Source organism: Crotalus tigris, unplaced genomic scaffold, assembly GCF_016545835.1.
Source record: "Crotalus tigris isolate CLP2741 ecotype Arizona unplaced genomic scaffold, ASM1654583v1 scf7180000019553.37968852642:3898890, whole genome shotgun sequence".
Classification (NCBI taxonomy): Eukaryota; Metazoa; Chordata; class Lepidosauria; order Squamata; family Viperidae; genus Crotalus; species Crotalus tigris.
In genome coordinates, this window is record NW_024097591.1 from 2,481,122 (window position 1) to 2,501,374 (window position 20,253).

The 20,253-nt window shown below is 51.8% G+C and overlaps 2 protein-coding genes across 3 annotated transcripts; one reads left to right on the top strand and one right to left on the bottom strand.

The window, feature by feature from the left end:
* The first annotated feature begins 864 nt into the window (after positions 1 to 864).
* Positions 865 to 14,864, top strand: CRTC2 (CREB regulated transcription coactivator 2). Of its 2 annotated transcripts, none has more exons than XM_039363187.1 (14): positions 865 to 1,148; positions 4,641 to 4,742; positions 5,278 to 5,394; positions 5,619 to 5,680; positions 6,415 to 6,483; positions 8,143 to 8,246; positions 8,929 to 8,958; positions 9,494 to 9,576; positions 9,687 to 9,736; positions 10,109 to 10,353; positions 10,856 to 11,328; positions 12,499 to 12,741; positions 12,887 to 13,124; positions 13,690 to 14,864. In XM_039363187.1, the coding sequence occupies exons 1-14, from the start codon at positions 894 to 896 to the stop codon at positions 13,896 to 13,898; spliced, it is 2,280 nt and encodes a 759-aa protein (XP_039219121.1). In that variant the 5' UTR covers positions 865 to 893; the 3' UTR covers positions 13,899 to 14,864. The 2 variants fall into 2 exon arrangements, with proteins under 2 accessions (XP_039219121.1, XP_039219122.1); XM_039363188.1 differs by having other exon boundaries at positions 8,938 to 8,958.
* Positions 14,865 to 16,172: 1,308 nt separating this feature from the next.
* On the bottom strand, positions 16,173 to 19,926 carry LOC120316985 (protein S100-A6-like). The gene is made up of 3 exons (XM_039363201.1): positions 19,775 to 19,926; positions 16,578 to 16,733; positions 16,173 to 16,425 (listed from the first exon to the last, which is right to left on the bottom strand). Exons 2-3 carry the CDS (start codon positions 16,710 to 16,712, stop codon positions 16,291 to 16,293), a joined length of 270 nt encoding a protein of 89 aa, XP_039219135.1. The 5' UTR covers positions 16,713 to 16,733; positions 19,775 to 19,926; the 3' UTR covers positions 16,173 to 16,290.
* Between the last annotated feature and the right edge of the window lie 327 nt (positions 19,927 to 20,253).

Sequence of the window (20,253 nt, forward strand, 5' to 3'; positions counted from 1 at the left end):
CACACGCGTTTATTTTTTTGTTTCTGAAATATCTGTAAATGTGATTCAGACTTGGTAACATTCTGTTTGATGTGTATTTTTTGTAGTAAAACTGAGTTTTACTCCTGATTTACTGTTGTTAAGTAGTTGTCATGCTTATGGTAAACAAAATATTTAATCTTTTGCCTGTTTTTATGTATCATTTATGTATCTGTTCTTATCACCATCTCTTCACCAAGAGATACCTGTTGTGATATTCATGTATTTGAACACTGAACTTGTGTTTTCTTTCTACTGAGAAATCTTCTGATGACAACTATTGTTTCTTTTACACCTCACTTTTTTTTATCAAAAATGTCATTTTAAATTAGTGAACTATTTAACCCATCATGGTATTTTATCATTGCTTTTGTAATTCCCCCCCCCCATCTTCCCAATTTGGCTGCCTCTGTGAATTCCCCCCCCCTTCCTTTACCAGAGAATTGACTATGCTGCCTCTCCCTCTGGGCATCTACAGAGTTCTCTCTCTCTCTCTCCTCCCCCCCCCGCCCCCCTCCAACTAGGAGCCCAGCGAAAGCCTTGCAAAGGGACCGCCTCCTCCCCGCCCCTCCCCGCGGGGAAATTCCCCCGAGGCCGCGCGCGGTGCCCGCCGGGAGCGGGAGTCCCCCGGGCTCTAGGGCAGGGCCGTCTCCATCGCGGGTGGACTCCATCTCCCGTCGTGCTCCGCGCGCGAGGGGCCTCCGCCTGGGCGGCGGCGCGCGAAGCAGGCCGGGAGCGGGAGTCCGGCGGCGGGTTCCGCCCGTCGGGCTCAGCGGGCGGCGCACTCGGTTTCCCGGCGTGCCCTGCGCGAGGCGGGGCGTGCGGAGGCGGCGGCGGAGGAGGAGGCCGCGGCGCTGAGGCGGCGGCGGCGCAAGATGGCGGCGGCAGCGGCGGCGGGGGGTTCCGGGGCCGCCGCGCCGGGTTCTTCATCCTCAGGCGGCGGCGGGGCCTGCTCGTCGTCCTCCGCCGCCGCCTCCTCCTCCTCCTCCTCGGCCTCGTCTTCCCCGGCGGCTGCGGCGGCGTCGTCCAACCCGCGCAAGTTCAGCGAGAAGATAGCGCTGCAGAAGCAGCGGCAGGCCGAGGAGACGGCGGCCTTCGAGGAGGTCATGATGGAGCTGGGCCCCACCCGGGTAAGCGGGGCCCCGCGAGGGGAGGGGGCGCTTCTGCTGCCCTGGGGGCGCCACTTCCGGTCGGGGAAGGGGATGCCCGGGCGGAGTTCGTCACCCGGGGACCCATCCTCCTGCGCTCCGCGTCCTAGCCTATATCTCAGGCCTCTGGAGGGGGTTCGACTACCCCACCCATCATCCTCTGCCTAGCCTGAGGCCTTTGGAGAGGGCTGGGCTATCCCACCCATCTTCCTTGCCTGAGTTGTGGTCTCTGGAGAGGGCTGGGTTACTTCACCCATCATCCTCTGCCTACCCTGAGTTGAGGGCTCTGGAGAGGGCTGGGTTACTTCGCCCATCATCCTCTGCCTAGCCTGAGTTGAGGGCTCTGGACAGGGCTCGACTACCATACCCATCATCCTATGCCTCCCCGTGGCTCACAGCCCTCTAGGAGTTCCACTCCCATCCTCCTTGCCTTCTTCCCCACGAAAGGACTACCGTTCCCATACTTTGGCTCCTCATCCCTCCCCATGGGGGGGCATCTGGGGTTCTAATGCCCATCCTGCCCAAGGCAGTCATTGTAGTGGGCAGACTTTGCGTGTAGGAGGAACACCTAGTCCTCGACTTACAACTGTTCGTTTAGCAACCTTTAAACTTACAACAGCGTTAAAAGAGTGACTTATATGACCGTTTTCCGCACTTACGACCGTCACAACCTCCCCAGGGTCACATGATCAAAATTCGGACGCTCGGCAACTGACTCATATTTACGACGGTCACAATGTCCCAGGGTGATGTGATCCCCTTTTATGACCTGCTGACCAGCAAAGCCCATGGGGAAGCCGGATTCACTTAACAACCGTGTCACTAACTTAACCCCTGCGATTCACTTGTGGCGAGAAAGGTGGTAAAATGAGGCAAAACTCGCTTAGCAGTGGAAATTCCGAGCTCCATTGTGGTTGTAAGTCGAGGACTGTAAATTGTGGAGGGGGCCATCTTTTTAAGTGGGGAGGGAAAGTTTTTCCCATCTCTCACGTTACACCCCTTTCTACTTGGCCTTACCGGCACCCCAAAAATACCACAATTTCTATAGCTGGAAGATCAGCCATTCGGAGCTTCTAGCAGACTTCTAGAAACGGGACCGACTCCGAAACCTGCTTTAAGCCAAGATCGACGTGTGTCTGAAGTAGCTGTGGCTGGGCCGTTGCCTCCGTCCGGCAGATCCAGCCCTCCTCGCGCCGGCCTCTCCTGGGAAAGCCAGGGAAAGCTGGTTCCCCGGAGAGGGTTTAAAATTAGCTGGGACAGAGGATGAGAAAAACATTCTGACGGGATCGGAGAGACGCCACCATCTTGGGGCATTGTGTTGGTGTCATCTCACAAGCTGTAGCCGCAAAAGGCCATGATGCCCTGGGTTGTGTGTTGCCCGCTGTGGGGTTGTGGCCGATGCCAAAGACGAGGTGGTCTGGTCAGTCTTTTAGGGACCGACAAGTCCTGGTCCAGCTTGGGTGGATTTGAGGGAATTCCCAGGTTTTGACCACGGTTCCCTCGATCTGAAGACTCTGAACTAACCTGGTTAGACATCTAATAGTGTTAATGTTGTCTCTGGAGCCAGTAAGACTGTTTGTTTATCCATCCTTCCTTCCTTCCTTCCTTCCTTCCTTCCTTCCTTCCTTCCTTCCTTCCTTCCTTCTCTGTCTTTTTCCTTCCTATCCTTCCTTCCATCCATCCTATGCTCCTTCCTTCCTTCCATCCTATCCTTCTCCCTTTTATCCATCCATCCACCCACCCACCCATCCTATCCTCCTTCCTTCCTTCCTTCCTTCCTTCCTTCCTTCCTTCCTTCCTTCCTTCCTTCCTTCCTTCCTTCCTTCCTTCTTTCCTTCCTTTCCTATTCCTTCCTTCCCTTCTCTATTCCTTCCTTCCTTCTTCCCTTCCTTCCTTCCTTCCTTCCTCCCCTCCTCCCTCTGTGGAATTAATTAATCTGTGGAACAAACAGATCTCCTACAATAGCCAGTGAAAAAGTCTCCTTTCTTTACGAGAAAACTTTTTCCCCCCCCTTTATGGAAGAAAAAAAAATTGTTTTGACTTGACGAAAACCTGGATTTCCCAGGGATGGTGCAAACAGTCTTTCCTCACAGGGTCCAAGCGTGAGACTTTTTTTTTTTTTTTTTGCTAACTCGGTTTGATATCCTTTTATTTATTTTTTTATTTTGCAATGATGGTCGAGAAAGGAAGGAAGGAAGGAAACAGCAAATAATCTGAAATATTTATCATCTTGACATTAAGTGGCCCCTGAAACGGCAGATTCTAATCCATCATCCCCTTGGGCGCGTGATGCTGCTTTTCAGATATTTGGTGTGTGTGAGGTTTCAGTTCTTGTGGGTCTGGTTTGAGTCCCATGAAAAAGAAAGGGGGGGGGGATCTCATTTTGCTTCTGCTGGCTTGAGGGGGGGGGGTGAGCTATCGTGGTCTCTTATTCCAGCTCTCTGCATAAAATGCTCTCCGTTGTACGGCCAACAGCTGGTTAATTTTCATTGGAACGGCCAACAGGTTCCGTAGCCAGAGGAGACGGTCCAGATAGACAAACAAGCAGAAATACCAGTCCCCGGGTTTTTTTTTCCAGGAGTATCTCTAGATAGTCCTTGACTTACGACCACAGTAGAGCCCAAAATTTCCATTGCTCAGCGAGACAGTTCGATGAGTTTTGCCCCGTTATATGACTTTCCTGGCCACAGCAAGGCTGTTAAGTGAACCTGACTTTCCCCCCTTGACTTGGCCTGCCAGAACACCGCAAAAAGGGAACCCCGGGACACTGTGACCGTCATAAATGTGAATCAGTTGTCAAGCGTCTGAATTTTGACCCCGTGACCATTGGGATGCTGCGTCGTTAAGTATGGAAACGGTCACAGGTCAACTTTTTCCGGTGGGGTTAGAAAAACTTCCACTAAATGGTGTCTTTGTAAATCATTCTTCCACACTGGGTTGGGGAGGGGCAATGGGACAGTTTAGCCCCAAAACGAGCTGTCTCGCATCCAAAGCTGAAGGCAGATTTCTCCTCTTTTTAGGATCCCCTCAGGATGGGAGGGAGTGTTGTGTTTATGACCCACGTGCCGAGCTTTTTCACTGTGGTAAACATCCAGGTTCTTAAAAGTGGAGCATTCTTGATGGGTTACACAGGATTGTGGTCTCCGTAATCCAATCACAGAGTTGGTAGGGACCTTAGAGGTCTTCTAGTCCAACCCCCTGCTCAAGCAGGAGACTGTATCCCATTCTAGACAAATGGCGGTCCAGTTTCTTCTTGAAGACCTCCAGTGATGGAGCACCCACAACTTCTGGAGACAACTTCTGTTCCACCGACTAATTGATTTGGGATTATAGAATGACAGAGCTGGAAGGGACCTTGGAGGTCGTCTAGTCCAACCCCCTGCTCAAGCAAGAGACCTGTCTCCCCAGGGCAGTGAAGAATCCGTGTGGACCCACTGTGAATTGACCACTGACCTCTTCTCTTTCCGCCTTCAGTTGCAGGCTCAGAAGTTGCGACTGGCGCACAGCCGAGGACCTTATTACGGTGGATCGCTGCCCAACGTCAACCAGATTGGAAGTGGCGCGGCAGAGTTTCAGGTAACCATCATTGAAGCAAGCCACAATCCGGGGATCTTCCTTGACATTTCTTCCATGATGGGTTCACTCTTCTGCTTAGGGGGGTCCCCACCCTGATTGGCAGGAGGGGGTTTAGCCCAAGCTGCAACTGAACCCAGATGCAACCTTTTATTGGCACTTAGCTTGTTGAAATTGACAGCACAATGTGTTGAAATTGACAGTGTATTGAAATTGATGCGCAAATGATTGAAATTGACACACAGGAAGTTCCAATGTATTGGAATTGACACACAGTTTATCAAAATTGACACAGTTGATGTTGAAATTGACATACAATTGATACTGATATTTAAATCGACACAAAAATTACTGAAATTGACGGATGAGTTATTGAAATTGACACACATTATTGAAATTGACATACAAATTATCGAAATTGACATACAGGAAGTTCCAGTTCCCCAATTTTGCAGACCCCTGCCTCAGATCTTCACACTTTCATAGACCCCTCTTATCCCAACCACACTGCCTCTCTCTGTGCCCCCGCCCCCTGCAGGGTTCCCTCCATTCTCCACTGGACTCAGCCCGGGGCACGCGGCATCACGGCTTGGTGGAACGGGTACAGCGGGATCCCCGCCGGATGATCTCACCGCTGCGTCGCTACGTACGACAAATATCCTTTCTCTTTGCTTGCTACGCAACGCAACTCTAGCCGCCGGGAGTCACTTTTGGTGAGATGGGGAAGCCTATAAATTTAATAGATAAACACACACCGACCTTGGCCTGGTGGTTCTGCAGGGACCAACGAGCAAAAGCAATTCTTCTTTGGGGGTTCGACCTACAGCAGGGACTTGCTGAAGGGCCACTACATTGTGTCGTCCTTAACTCCCCTGTCACATCGACAGTTCTCCTTATAGTCCGGCGTACTTGTCCCCTCCTGCTGAACCGAGCTGGAGAAGGTGAGTCTTTATCACACTTTACCTACAAAGCAAGCCACTGGTGTATAAAATGAGAGCACACCCCGTTCCATACTAGCACTGATGCTATTACCTAGTTTGGTAATGAAACGTCTGTTACTTCAACTAAGTTTAGAGAGCACCAAGGACCCTATAATCCTCCTCCTCTCTTTCTCCTCCTCCACTTCACAACCTCTCCCTCTTCCTCCCAGCACTGAAGATGTTACCTAGTTGGGTCATGAAACATCTGCAAGAAAACAACCAAGCTCACAGAACACCAAGGACCCCACAGCTACCATCCTTTGCCCTTTACTTTTCCTCCCCACTGCTTTCATCCTAGTCTCCTTCCCGTCAGTCACTTACAGGTCATCCTTGAGTTATGACTATAATCAAGCCCTGCAGTTACGCTCGTAAGTCGTGACGGTCACAAAGCACGTTATGCGCAGGAGCGGACCCCATTTTACGATCTCGCCATTTTCTCCGACTGCCGTCTTTGCTTTCCCACGTTTGGCCAATTTCTCAACTCTCGGGACCCTATTTTGCTTGCAGAAATGGAGACGGCCACTAGAGGGCGAGAAAGGCATTCGGGAACCTCCTGGTCTGTCGCTGCCCACTAATGGCAGCCTGTGGATCTGCAGCCCAGATCTGCAAATTCTAGCTAATGTTGGAAAGCAGTTTTTTCCCCACAACCCTGGAGTAACTGGTGTTGTTTTTTTTTTTTTCCGTTTGTTGCAAAGGACAATGCCTTGGGGAAATTTTCCTCTGGAGAAAGAACGCTTGTTTAGACTGCCTGCCTCACTCAACAGGTGAGCCATTTTGTATTTCTCCCTCTTTAACGCAATGCTTCCTTCCCGCAGACACTCTCTGGGAGGCTTAAGGCCTGTGTGACTCTGAACAGAAACTTAGAAAATGGGGAGAAATATTTCCTTTGCTACAGATCTCTGCACATTTTCCCGCAAACCACATCTCTACACTTTCCTCTGTTTTGCCTCGATTGTGTCTTCAGTGTGTTTTTCTTTTTTTGAAACGCAGGCGTGTTTTTCCTCAACGCCAAGTTTCTGTTTGTTTCCTTAGCTGATCAGTCTGTGCTTAAAAACTTTTTTTCCCCTCTTCAAATGTATCTTAGGGATCACTCTCTCCTAAAATGATTCTTTTAAATCAGTGCCTTTCACTTCCACTCACGGCTAATTCAGGGGGTAGACTTCTACTGGATAAGGGGCCTCTCATTTATCGGACTCTTCTGAAGCTTTTAGACATCCTGGCGGCTTCAAATCTCCTTTTGAGGACCTTCCAGGACCCTGTGGCTCTTTCCTACACCATCTCCTACAGGACTGGGGGGCTACCAGCACCCCCCACTTAAAAGGGAGCTGTGTAAGCTTGATGGGGGTGAGGGGAACCCCTTCCACGGGGCTGTGTAAAGTTGGCTGCAGTTTTCAGAGCCTCAAAGCGCCCTGCGTATTTGTGAACGCAGGCAGTGAAAATCAGACTCGATGGCCCTTCTGCAATTCTAGAAATTGGGGGGGGGGAATGCACCAGGCTGGTTCTCCTTTATCTAGCTTGCCTTCTCTCTTGTGGGCCTCCCCCCCACCCACTCATTCCCCCTCTCCTCTGGCTGCTTTCTTCAACGCACAAGGCCACAGAGGAGGAGGCTGATCTGTTCACAACTCAACAATAAACCCCATTATGTTTCTTTGGAAGAGCTACAGTGGCCTAGCCCTCTCCCCGTTCCCCCCCTTCCCCTTCCCCTTCCCCTCCGTTTTGTCCCCGGAGACATTGTTAAAAAGATTAGAGTGGAAAGGGAGCATTAAACACACACACAGACACACACACAGACACAAACACACAAAACCTCCCTCTCTAGTGGCTTCGTTAACGTCCCAACCTCTCCTCCCCCTGGATTACATCGGCTGCCGCGTTTCACGTTCGGTGCCAGCTGGCGAGGCGGAAGAAGGATGGACGTGCCATGCGAATATACAGATTCGACTGGCGAGCCCAAATTTTCCATCACAAAGCGAGGCCTTTGTTAGATCAGTGTTGCCCCATTTTACGACCTGGCTTGCCACGGTTGTTAAACGAATACTGTGGTTCTTAAGCTAGTCACATAGTTGTTAATCTGGCTTCTCCATGGACTTTGCTCATCAGAAAACCCCCCCCCCCAGCTGGGACACTGCAACCGTCGTAAAGATGAGTCAGTTGGCAAGCGTCTGAATTTTGACCACGTGACCTGGGAGACAGTGGTCGTAAGTGCGAAACAACGGTCCTAAGTCCCTTTTTTTCCCGTGCCGCTGTAAACTTTGAACAATCACCAAACGAACGGTTGTAAAGCCGAGGACTAGCCATAATGCGTATCGTCTGCACATTTTCAGGTTTCTTCCTCTCCGTTAAGACGGAGCATGGATCATTTTTGGGAAAAATCTGAACCTTAAAACCCTTTTCGTTCCGCCCTCTTCTCTTTCGTTAAGCAGAACGAACTCGGACTCTGCCCTCCACACCAGCGTGATGAATCCCAACCCACAGAACATGTACCTGGGACCCTCTCAGGCGGCCCCCCCTCCCAATCGGAAGACCGGTGAGTGCCTGATTGGGGGGGGGCGTGGGTCTTGCGAGAGAGGCGGTGGCCACGCTCTGGCTAGGATTTGGGGTTTCTTTGCAGGATGCTTCTTCGAGATGAGCATTTGACGGAGGTTTAATTGTCCCGTCTAAGGAGAAGCGGCTGCTTTCAATGTCCTAGAGGAAGAACCGTTTTTGAGGACGGAAACTCAGACTTGAAGCACTGGGCCGCGTTTCTCAAAGTTGGCCACTTTAAGAGGGGTGGGACCTTCAACTCCCAGAATTCCCCAGCCAGCACAGGGGCTGCTTTCAATGGCCTAGACTAGGGGAAGAACAATTTTTTGGAGGATAGAAACTCAAGCTTGAAACACGGCTTAAATGCTTCAAGTCTGAGTTTCTATCCTCAAAAAATAGTTCTGCCTCTAGTCTAGGCCATTGAAAGCAGCCCCTGTGCTGGCTGGGGAATTCTGGGAGTTGAAGTCCCACCCCTCTTAAAGTGGCCAGCTTTGAGAAGCACTGGTTTCAGAGGGCAAAACCAACGGGAGCTTCCAACGGACCCCTAGCAAGGGGGTTGCAAGCTGAGCAAGGCGGAGGAGGAGGAGGAGGAGGAGATGGGGAGTGCCTGGAAGATGATAATCCCAGCAATCTTTCATGCTACCTTCTATATTTTCTTCTTTTTTTTCTCCCCCCCTTTTTTTAAGGTTACCTAGATACTGATACGGATAGCAAAGGTAAGACCCTTTCTTTGATACACCCCCTCCCTCAAAGTCTCGGCCTCGCTTGTTCGCCTAATCAGTTTAGGGAGATGAGCATCTGCTTCTCAAAGTTGAATTTTTTTTCTTAGTTTGAGGAGCGAGAAGAGGCTGTAATCTCTCTTTTCTCTTTTCTGTTCTGGTTTCTTCTCTCTTTTGGTCTCTTTTGGTCTCTTTTCTTTTTTCTTTTCTTTGCTCTCTCCTTTCTTCTGGTCTCTTCTCTCTCTTTTTTCTTCTCTCTTTTAGTCTCTTCTCTTTTCTCCTCTCTTTTCCCTCTTCTCTTTTTTGTTCTCTCTTCTCTCTTCTCTTTTCTCTCTCTTCTCTTTTCCCTCTTCTCTTTTCTGTTCTCTGTTCTCTCTTCTCTTTTCTCTCTCCTCTCTTTTCCCTCTTCTCTTTTCTGTTCTCTTTTCTCTCTCCTCTCCTCTTCTCTTCTTTTCTCTTCTCTTCTCTCCCTAAAACCCCCTTGTGGGAAGTGAGGCACCCTCCTAACTCTTCTGCCTCTTCCTCCCCCCAGTGTTTCTTTTCCAAGTGCCTTCCATCGAAGAGAACCTCTTAGATGACGGGAAGCAGTCGCTGAAACCTTGGGACACCAAGAAGGTGGGTGCCTCACCGGTTTCAGAAGCGAGGCCTTGTGGCTTCTTCCCATCACCCCCTCTTCCGTTGCCCCCCCTCCCCACATCCAACAACGGGATATTTCTCTTCCTCAGCTCTCCTCGTCTTCCGCCCGTCCCCGATCTTGCGAGGTGCCTGGAATCCAGTGAGTAGCAGTGGGATTCTCTTTCCCGTCGCCACGTTGTTTTCCCCGAGCGTGTTAAATATCAAATCCATCAAAGACTTTTCTCCTGTTGTTCAAACGTGGGGAAAGACTTGTAGGCTGCCAAGGGCACAGCTGATGAAACTGGGCCCCTTTTGGAAATAGTATTCCCGCCTTCCAGCGTGGTGAAAGGATAGTCTCACCGCTGGTAGAAAGGTAGCTGCTCAGGCCAAGGTGGGCGAGATTTCTACCTGTGGGGAGTCGAGAAAAGTTTTAGAGGTCCCCAAATTCACACACATTGTTGGTAAGGCCCGCAAAGGTGACACTTTTTCTCTTACTTTCCCCCCCCCTTTTTTTTGTCTCTCCTTCCTGCAGCATCTTCCCCTCCCCAGACCAGCCTACCAACTTGCCTCTGATGCCAGCCACCCTCAACACGGGGGGGTCCCTGCCAGATCTGACCAATCTGCACTTCCCTTCCCCGTTGCCTACGCCCCTGGACCCGGAGGAGTCGGCCTACCCCAGCCTGAGTGGCGGAAGCAGCACCAGCAACCTGGCCAGCACCATGACGCACCTGGGGATCAGCGGTGGGATGGGCCTGGGCCACGGCTATGACCCCCCAGGTACGGGTCAGGAGGCTGCTTACTCTCAAGTCGGTATCAACCGGAGTTCATTGGGTAGCTTTATCCAATCCCCCCCTTTAAAAAAATGCAAGCGATTTATCAAAACAGGACAGATTCTCATCCCGGCTCGCCTCGTTTCTCGCTCCTGGCCGAGTCGGTTGCGAGCCGTAACCCCGTTGCACCCAAGCAGGTGCCCCATCCATCTTCTCATGTGTCCTTGTAGATGTTTGGCATTTTATTCCATTTTGTGTGTGTGTGTGTTTGTGTCGAATTGAATCATTTCTCCAGCTCCGGAGGTAGCAAAAGTTTGCCAGCTCAGGGAAAGAAAAGCTCGCCGTTCTTTCTCCTCCGGAAGTCCCTGGAGACTGCGATGTGCCACGGTCAGCCCTCTTCCGTGTGTGTGTGTGTGTGTGTGTGTGTGTGTGTGTGTGTGTGTTTTGCTTGTCTCACGGATTTATGGTTCTTTTTGTTCTCATTTTTTATTTTTTTTTGTCCCCCGCAGGGCTGTGTTCATCTATGCAGAGCTCTCTCAGTAACCCCTGCCTGCAGTCCTCGCTTAATGCCCCCGCCCTGTGCCCTTCGCCCAGCAGCTCCTCCATCGCCTCCCCGCTCAGCAGCCAGTCCTTGCCTTCCTCTCTCAGCACCCCCTCGCTGTCCACCTCGCTCAGCAACCCTTCCCTCCCCACCTTGCTCAGCGCCCACTCGATGCCCTCGGTCCCGGCCAATTCCCGGCTGCCCCCACCGCCCCATCCCCACCACCATCCGCCCCCGGGCTTTGGGGGGCCGGCTTCCTCCTCCTCCTCTTCCTCCTCCACCGCTTCGTCCCCGGCCGCCTCCTACACCCCTCTGAACGCTTCGCCCCGCCGCAGGGTCCCCCTCAGCCCCCTGACTCTCCCCATGGCTGGAGATGCAAGACGACAGCACCCCAAACAGTTTTCGCCAACTATGTCACCCACATTGTCTTCCATCACCCAGGTACGCACCCGGGAGGGGGGGGGAGAGAGGCTTGTGATGGGAACGTTTTGTGTCCTCCCCCCCTTTGTGTTCCCTCCTGGCCCCTCTTTTTTTTTTCCTCCTTCCTTCCCTTCCTCCCTTCTGTGTTCTTCACTTTTCTTTTCCCATCTCATTTCAACCGGAAGCGCCCCTTTTTCTTCCCCGCTAAGGATCCTTTCCAACCATTTCTCTTCTTCCCCCTTCCAATCCTCAAGCGGCGTGCAGGTAGTCCTCGGCTTAACGACCGCTATCTTGAGCCCAAACCTTTCCATCGCTAAGCGAGATGGTGGTTAAGCCACACCCCGGGGATCCTGCATCCAGTTTTGGTCCCCACGTGACGGAAAAAAAGGAGGCTTTGGGGGAAAGTGCAGAGAAGAGCAACTAAGATGCTTAAAGACTAAAACGCAGGAAGAACGGCTGCAGGATTTGGGTATAGCTAGTCTAGAGAAGAGAAGGACGAGGGGGGGGGACACGATAGCAACATTGCAGTATTCGAGGGGCTGCCCCAAAGAAGAGGGGGTCAGTTTATTTTCCAAGGCACCCGAAGGCAGGACAAGAAGCGACGGATGGAAACTAACCCAGGAGAGAAGCAACCTGGAACTAAGGAGGAATTTTCTGACAGTGAAGACAATTGACCTGCTTGCCTGCAGAAGTTGTGGGGCGCTCCATTGCTGGAGGCTTTTAAGAAGAAACGGTTTCTAGGGGCTCCTGCTTGAGCACGGGGCTGGACTGGAAGACCTCCAAGGTCCCTTCCAGCTCTATTCTGATCCAGTTTTGGTCCTTAAGCCGAGGATTACCTATAATCCCACGGAGGCTGGAGATTCGGGCAATGGTTGAGGAGGGGTGGTCCAGCCGCATCCATCTAAGACAATGTTTCTCAACCTTGACAATTTTAAGACATGTGGTCTTCAACTCCCAGAATTCCACAGCCAGCAATGCTGGCTGTGGAATTCTGGGAGTTGAAGTCCACATGCCTTAAAATTGTCAAGGTTGAGAAACACTGATCTAAGAGCTATGATTTCCTACCCTAATAGAGCAGGTGGGCATAGCCAATACAAAGAGCTCTTCCCTCCCTCCCTCCCTCCACAAAGGGGCAGGTTACCCCCACTTGTGGGGCAGTTCCCCTTTCTGAAGCTTCCCTCCCATCTCCAGGGGGTACCGTTGGACACCAGCAAGCTCCCCACAGACCAGCGGCTTCCGCCCTACCCCTACAACCAGCCAGGTGTGCTGCTTCAGCACAGCCAGAAGTCCCAGCACCAGGTGCCCGGAGGCGTCCCTACCTCTCAAACACGCCAGCCCTCCCAGCCGCCCTGCCCTTACCCGGCGCATTACCAGCCTAATTCCATGCTCCAGCATCAGCTCAACCAGCCGTTGGGGGACTTCGGCTTTGGCAACGTGAGTTTCCCCCACCCCACCCCACCCTTTGCTGATTTGCCAGGCTCGTAGCGGCCAGCGGGGTCCTCGGGAGGTCATCCAGTCCCAGCCTCCTGCTCGTGGGGCTCCTTGTGACGGGACCTGTGCCTTTTCTTCCCCTCCGCAGTTCGACCAGTACGGCTTTGTCGACAACATGACTGGAGGTTTTGCCTTCAACAGCAACGCCTTCGCGGAGGACATGGGTGCCTTAAATTACTCGCCGAGCGACCACATGGGACCGCCAGCAGGCGGAGGGGGCGGCCACAGTAGCAACAGCAGCGCCATGAACGATCCCCACTTGCTCGGTCGGCAGAACCTGAGCAATTGCAGTCGTCACGGCCCCATCCCCAACATCATTCTCACGGGTAATTGGCGCGTTCCGTTTTGCGGCGGGCAGGTTGGGAACTGGGCGCCCGCCGATCGGGCGGGGAAGTGGCGGCCGCCTTCAGCTTTAGAACGGGTGGCTCCCCATTCGAGCGGATGAGATCTCTCTCAGGATACCCCCCTGATCTCGCCAAACAAGATCGGGTGGATCGAGGAGCGCAGCAGCCCACCTGGTTAGGACCTTGGGCAGGCTGGCATTTGAGACCCAGGTGCTGTCGCTAGATGGGATGAGCTCCTGTCACTGTCTGCAGCTGCTCCTGACCTGGCAGTTTGAAAGTGTGTAGCCATGAGTTGACACTTAATGGGGACACAAAAGGAGCCCCCCAACTCCGCATCCCCACAGGCAACTATGATGTCACCGTTGACCTGGAACTGCCTCAGTGCTCCCGACAAGAATATTGTAGTAGTAGGGTGGATTTGAGTTCTGCATCCTTCCCTTTGGGGTGGGCTGGACCGTGACCTCTTCCTGCAGATGGGGTCCCTCCGACTGACCTTTGGTTCCCACGCCCCGTTGTGTAGCTGTGGATGTCCGATCTTCCTTCCTAGGGGATTCCCCGCCTGGCATCTCCAAAGAAATCGCCAGCGTCCTGGCGAGCATGCCGGGCTTCGAAATGGACGCGGCTTCCCTGGGTCTGGACGAGGATCTGAAGATCGAGCCGCTGAGCTTGGACGGACTCAATATGCTGAGCGACCCTTACGTCCTGCTGACCGATCCCTCTGTCGAAGACTCCTTCCGCACCGACCGGCTCCAGTGAACACAAGGGGTGCCGAGAGACCCCCCCCCAACCCACCCCGGCAGGGACTGCGGGACCCTCGTGAGCCGCGGAGAATCAAACGGGCTGGGCCACGCTGCCAATCCTCGGGGGGGGGGGTGTGGACCCGACCGAGAGACAGAGCGGACGATTCGCGCTTTGCTTCCTCCCCAAATGCCACGTTCTCTCCCCCCCACACCACCTGGGGAGAGACCCTCGTAGCTTCAGCAGCTTGGATGCTCTCCCAATGCTTGGCCCAGAGGCAGGGCTGGCCCCAGGTTCGAGGAACGTTGAGGAAGGGCGACGAGGCGTCCTTTCGGATCCATCCGACCCGAGCGTTGGGTGGAACGGATGAGCAGGAGCAGCGAGGGAGGGGAATGCCTTCCCAGATGTTATCTGGGTTGGGTGAGATCGTGGGGGGGTCACTTTCTGAACCCCTCAAATCAAGAAACGGGGCGGCATAAAAGCATCTCAGCCATTTTTCACCCCCGTGTTATCGTCCCCCTGTAAGATGCCTCCCAATGGGAGGAGAATAGAGAGAATTGTCCCATCTTTTTGTTATTGTTTTGTCCCCCTTAATTTTTCTCGCCTAATCAATTTCTTGCTGGTTTTTTGTTTTTAATTTTATTTTTAAAGAATTCTGTACATAGCCCTCTTTCTTTCTCTCCTGTCTCTTTCATTCTCTCTCTCTCTCTTTCTCAAACTGCCATGTTTTTCACCCCTGGGGAGATGAAGGAGAATAGTTGCTAGTTAAGGCACTTCTAACTTTGCATTCTTATCCGTCGGACGTGGAAGGCCGAGCGCCGGGGAGCGAGGGGAGGGGGGCTGGTGGGAAGACCCCCCCCCAGGCTGGGTTGGCCACAAATCTGGGTTGCTGCCTCTTTCCATCTCCCCCGCCCCCGCCCCCGTGGAGGAGATGAACCAGAATGATTTTATTATTATTTTTTAAATACATGTGAATTATCATGATGTCGTGTGTGGTTTGGACAGGATTGGGGGAGGGACGTTTTGTTTCAGTTTGGGGGGTGGGGGGCTTCTGAAATGTTTACCCCCCCCCACAAGCCAGGTTCAAAGGCACAGAGTTCGGTGGGTGGGTTTCTCCACCTGATTATTTTGGTGAAAAACTCCCAAGGATGAGAGTGAATCTGCCTCGCCCCCGCTGCCCCCAATCTTGTTTTATCCACAGCATCTGATCGAATCAAATATATTGACAGTCAGGCAGTTGTTACAGGTTGCCACACCTATCTTCCGCTTTGCAGTGGTATGCATAACCGAGCCGGGCTACGACGGAGAGCGAGTGTGTGGTGGGTTTGTGCCAGCCAGTCAGCCTCAGCCCCCTTTGAGGGCGACTCCCTTCCGTCCACCTTGTCTTCCCAGCCCGCCAGCTTTCGGACGGCTTTGAGGCAGGTCAGTGCTCACTTTTGAGGTGCGGTGGCGGGGTTCCCCACTCCCCAAAACACCCCCACAGGTGGTGAGGGTCCCCGGAGAAGCCGGATTGGGCTCCATCAAAGAGCGCGACGATGTGAGAATATTCCTGAGCGCACGCAGAGAGCTCAGCCGGAGGGCAGGACAGAGCGGTTGATTGAGTCAACCATGGAGTAACCGAACCACCCACCCACCCTGGCATGTTAACACCCCACCACCACCAAACCGACCCATTTTAGCCCCGATGGGACTTGCCGGGGGTCTTGGGAAGAGGTGGGTTTCCGAGGGCAGGATAAAATTGAACAAACAAAGCACCAGAGGAGGGCAGGGCAAGAAACCATGGTTGGAAACTGACCAAAGAGAGAAGCAACCTGGAATTAAGGAGAAACTTCCTGACAGGGAGAACAATTAGCCAGTGGAACAGCTTGCCACCAGAAATCGTGGGCGCTCCATCACTGGAGGTTTTTAAGAAGAGGTTGGACAGACACTTGTCTGAGATGGGATAGATTCTCCCGCCTAGGGCAGGGGGTTGGACTAGATGACCTCCAAGGTCCCTTCCAGCTCTATTCTATACACAAACTGAGGATTTCAGCAGGAGGGCCTTTGAGTTTAAAAAAAAAAAAACAGGCCCTAAAAATTAAACAACGGAAATGGCCGTAACTTGAGGACTACCAGCGCCTTCCTAAATTTATACAGATTTTTTTTTTCTTTTAACCCATTCTTTCTCGACGTCACACCCAGGATTAGAATTAGGGATTGGTGGGGGGGGGGAGAATAAAGCTTCCTGGGACCTTTTTGATCTTTTTCGTCCTCTTCCAAACGAGATGAGCAAAGACAAAAGACCAGACAATGTTTGGGGGAGAAAAAAATTATTATTTTTTTCCTTCTTAAATTGGGTAACCAACCCTTTCTCCCCGAGGGGCTGGTTTCATTTCAGCCCCTCCTCCCCACATTTCCCCATCAGTCCATCCTAGCTGGTCAAAGCCTCGTTGCAAATCATGGCCAAGGCGCCGATGAAGGTAACGTATTCCGTGAAATTGACCACCTGATCCTTGTTCCGATCCAAATCCTCCATCAGTCCCTGGATCTCTTCTTCGTGCAATTTCTGGAATGAAAAGGAAAAGAAAAATAAATAAATGGCAAGGCTTTTCGGGTGGGAGGGGTTGGGAAGAGTCGGTGTTGGCCGAATCTAGAGGCTAGTCCTCATCATTATGAAAATAACATTTATTTATTTTTTGGTCCCCTGTGTGCACTTACCGGACCAATGGTCAGCTCCTTCTGGATCAGTTCTTTCAATTCTTTCTTGCTGAGGGTGTTCTTGTCTCCGTCCTTGCCCGAATATTTGTGGAAGATGGCCACCAAGATGCAGAGGGCTTGATCCAGTGAGGCCATGATTCGAACTCAGAAGTGGATCTAGTGGGGAGGGAGAAAGAAGAAAATCAAATAGGTTCCTCTCTTCACCAGCCAGGTGTTTATTTTTATTATTTTTATTTTTCAAAGCTGGCCTCGCTTCGCACGCGCTATCCAATCAGGAGAATGTGGCCAGAAACATTTGGGGGGGGGGTGGAATTTCTTAAAAAAGTTTGCAACTTAAATTTTTCTCCAGTAAAAATGAAAGACGGGCTGATTTGACGCTTTCCAAAAGTAGATTCTTCATTCAGTTGGGGATTTTTCATCCCCTGGGATGGGAGAGGAAGGCAAAAAGGATCCCAGACGTCGGAATCTGAATAAGTCGGTTGATCATCCTGAATTTCTTCCTTTTTTTTTCCTCCCGTCTTTGGGAGAGGCCCGGCTTCCAAAGAAGCTTTCATTTAGGCGGTGATTTCATTTTAATTAGCACGTTCAGAGATTTATCTGAGCAAAAAGGACTCCTTCAGGCTGGGCTGGGCTGGGCTCCAATTCCCCACCCCAAAAACGCTCTCCTTGTCTGGGTTTTCCTCCGCTGTCTCTCATTTCCCCTGGTGGAGCCTCTTTGGCTAGGAATCGTCTATCTTAAAAATCCCCCCACCCATCCTTTTCCTGACAATTCACTTTTCCCAACCACCGTTGAATCCTTGCTCTGCTCCCCTCCCCTCTGCACCTCCCGGGGCTTTCCTCCTTCCCAGAACATCAGATCAGATCCACGTTTGGGTTGCACCCAAAGGTCATTTAGCCTGACCCCGGCTTCCTAACCAGAGAATTCCTGCTTTTCTGGGCCTGCCTGATCCACTCTCGTGTTAGTTTCCCTTTTAGCGGATCAGACAGGCAGATGGCATTGATTTCTTTGAGATGGGGGGGGGAGAGCGATGGGGCTTTCCTTTCTCCTGCCTTCTCTCTCCTTTCCCTTCCTTCCTTCCTTCCTTCCTTCCTCCCCTCTCCTCCTTTTCTCCATCCTTCCTTTTTCTCCTCTTCTCCCCTCCCTCTCCTGCCTCCTTTCCTTTCTTCCTCTTCTCCCTTCTCCGTCCTTTTTTCCTTCTCTTGCTCTCCTCTGCTCTACTCCCTTCCCGTCTCCTTTCCTTTCTTCCTCCCTCACCTCCTTTTCTCCGTCCTTTCCTCCTCTTCCTCTCCCCCTCTTCCCTCTCCTCCCCTCCATCTCCTTTCCTGTCTTCCTCTCCTCTCCTCCTTTCTCCATCCTTCCTTTTCCTCCTCCCCTTCCCCTTCCTCTCCCTTCTCCATTCCTTTCTTCCTCTTCTCCCTTCTCCATTGTCCTTTTTTTCTCCCCTCCTTTTCTCTGTCCTTTTTTCTCTTCCTCTTCCCTCTTCTTCTTCCTCTCTCCCCCTTTTCTCCTTCCTTTTCCTCCTCCCATTCCCTCTCCCTCCCCTCTTGTTTCCTTTGCCCTCCTTTCTCCTTTCCCTCTTTTTTTCTCTTTTCTCCCTCTTTCCTTTCCCTTCCCTTCTCCCTATTTCACCTTTGTCTTCATTTAAGCCGTGAGATTTCCTGGCAATGCCCTGCCTGGCTTTCAGGCTTCCTTGCCAGCTGTGACGTTGCGAGTTCTCAGCACGTCCCAACTACACAAGTGCCCAGGACAATGCCAGAGCTGCTCGTCTCCCAAGAGCGCCAGAAAAATGAATAGAAAAATCGAAATTTCTTCCGGCCGTCGCATCACCCCTGGGCCTTTGTCCGATCAGAAACCACCAAAGGGGTCGTTTTCAGCTGCAAAAATTCTTATTTTTCGCTTCTTTTTCCGTTCTTTTTTTTCATCTGCCCAAATGACGGCAATACCCTGTTTTGTTTTGTTTTTTCCCAAATTTGGTGCTTTGTCCTGCCAGTGGGCGCAAAGCTCTCCTCCTTCATGGGACAGCTTGCCAGCCGTAAAGGATAGAATTTCCAAATATTTTTATTTATTTTTTGGGGGGGTGGGGGAAAGACAAAAGGGCCTTTTGCAAAGGAAATACTTTGAAAGGGACCCCCATCCCGGAGAGAATTTCCTTCTTCAACTTCGACTTAGGCCGTTTCCGGCAAAGAGGCTGAAAGGAATTAAAACCTGGAGCAAAGGAAAAAGACGGAGCAGGGGGCCTCTGAAGCTGGAAGAGCTGCGTTCGAATTTAGCCCCCCGATTTTCCCCATCAGGGCCGGTGAGAAGGGATGGTGTGTGTGTGTGTGTCTCTGTGTGTGAAAGTTTCCAAGGTACTTATTTCTTTTTTTAAACCCCCAAAGAAAAGCTGCACCCCCTTTCCTTCTCCCCAATTTCCCGGCCTTCGGACATTCCCGCCTTTTCCCACCAGGGGGCATCCAAAAATTGGGGAAAAGAAAAAAAAAATCTTTGGAAAGTTCGCTTCAGCTGTCAGCTGTATGTGGGTGTGTGTAGTGTGTGTGTAAGGGTGGCAACCGCCCCACCCGTTGCGTGTCTTTTATTCCTGCGTCGTCACACCCTGGCAAGATGGCAGAGGGGGTTTTTGGGGGGACCCACTAAGGACGTGGGTTCAGTGGCGTGGCCCCCTTGCCCCCCCCCCAGTGACCCACCCAGGATGGGAAAAATCCCAGGCCGGAGGGGGCTGGCAGCCTTTTCTCCAGCAAAAGGAGACATTTTGTTTAATTTTCTGTTTGAGAGCAGAGTTGGAAGGGACCTTGGAGGTCTTCTAGTCCAACCCCCTGCTCCGGCAGGACGACGCCCTCTACTTGATTATTGTTACTAATTTAAGTTTATCGGCTGCCCCATTGCCAAGGCGTCTGCCACTAGGGTGGTGGTGTGGCACTCTGCACATGCTCCAGGCACAAGGAGGCACAGCTCCGTCGGGAGGGCAACATCTTCAAAGGTCTTGTCTCCCCCCCCCCACTCCAAAACCCCAAATTTGTTGGTTTTTTTCTCCTCCCTTCCCAGAGCAAATTCCTGACTTTTCCAAAGAAACTTTTCCTTTGGGGTAGGTGGGGAGGAAGATCAGCCCCCCCCTTTCTCCAACGTTCCCCCAATTCTTCGGAAGGAGGAAAGGAGGAAAAACTGAAGGAGAAAGTGGGAGGAAGAGAGGATTACTTACCCCAAAATGGATGTGTCTTGCAAGATGGCTGGACAAGGGAAAGTGGTGGACCCACCAGGAGGGGAGCCCAGATTTATCAGGAGGGGCGGGGCTCAGCCTGGCCCCCAAGAGACATCTGATTGGGTGGAAGAGAAGAAGCCCCTCCCCTTCCTTTTCACATCTGACAGCCCACCTTAATTTGCTGCTATTAACACCTCCCTAGTGGTTGTTTTTTTTGAGTAGGTGGATAGGAAAAAAAAAAGTTTTGGTTTTATCCTGAGGGCTAGAAACTTGATCTGTTCCTTTGCTTCCATTCTCCCCCTTCCTTCCTCCCTTCCTTCCTTTCTTCCTTCCTCCCTTCCTTCCTTCCTTCCTTCCTTCCTTCCTTCCTTCCTTTCTTTTCCTCCTTCCCTCCCTCTTTTTCTTTCCCCTCTTTCCTTCCCTCACTCCCTCTTTCTTTCTCTTTCTTTCCCTCCTTCCCTCCTTTCTTTTTCTATCCC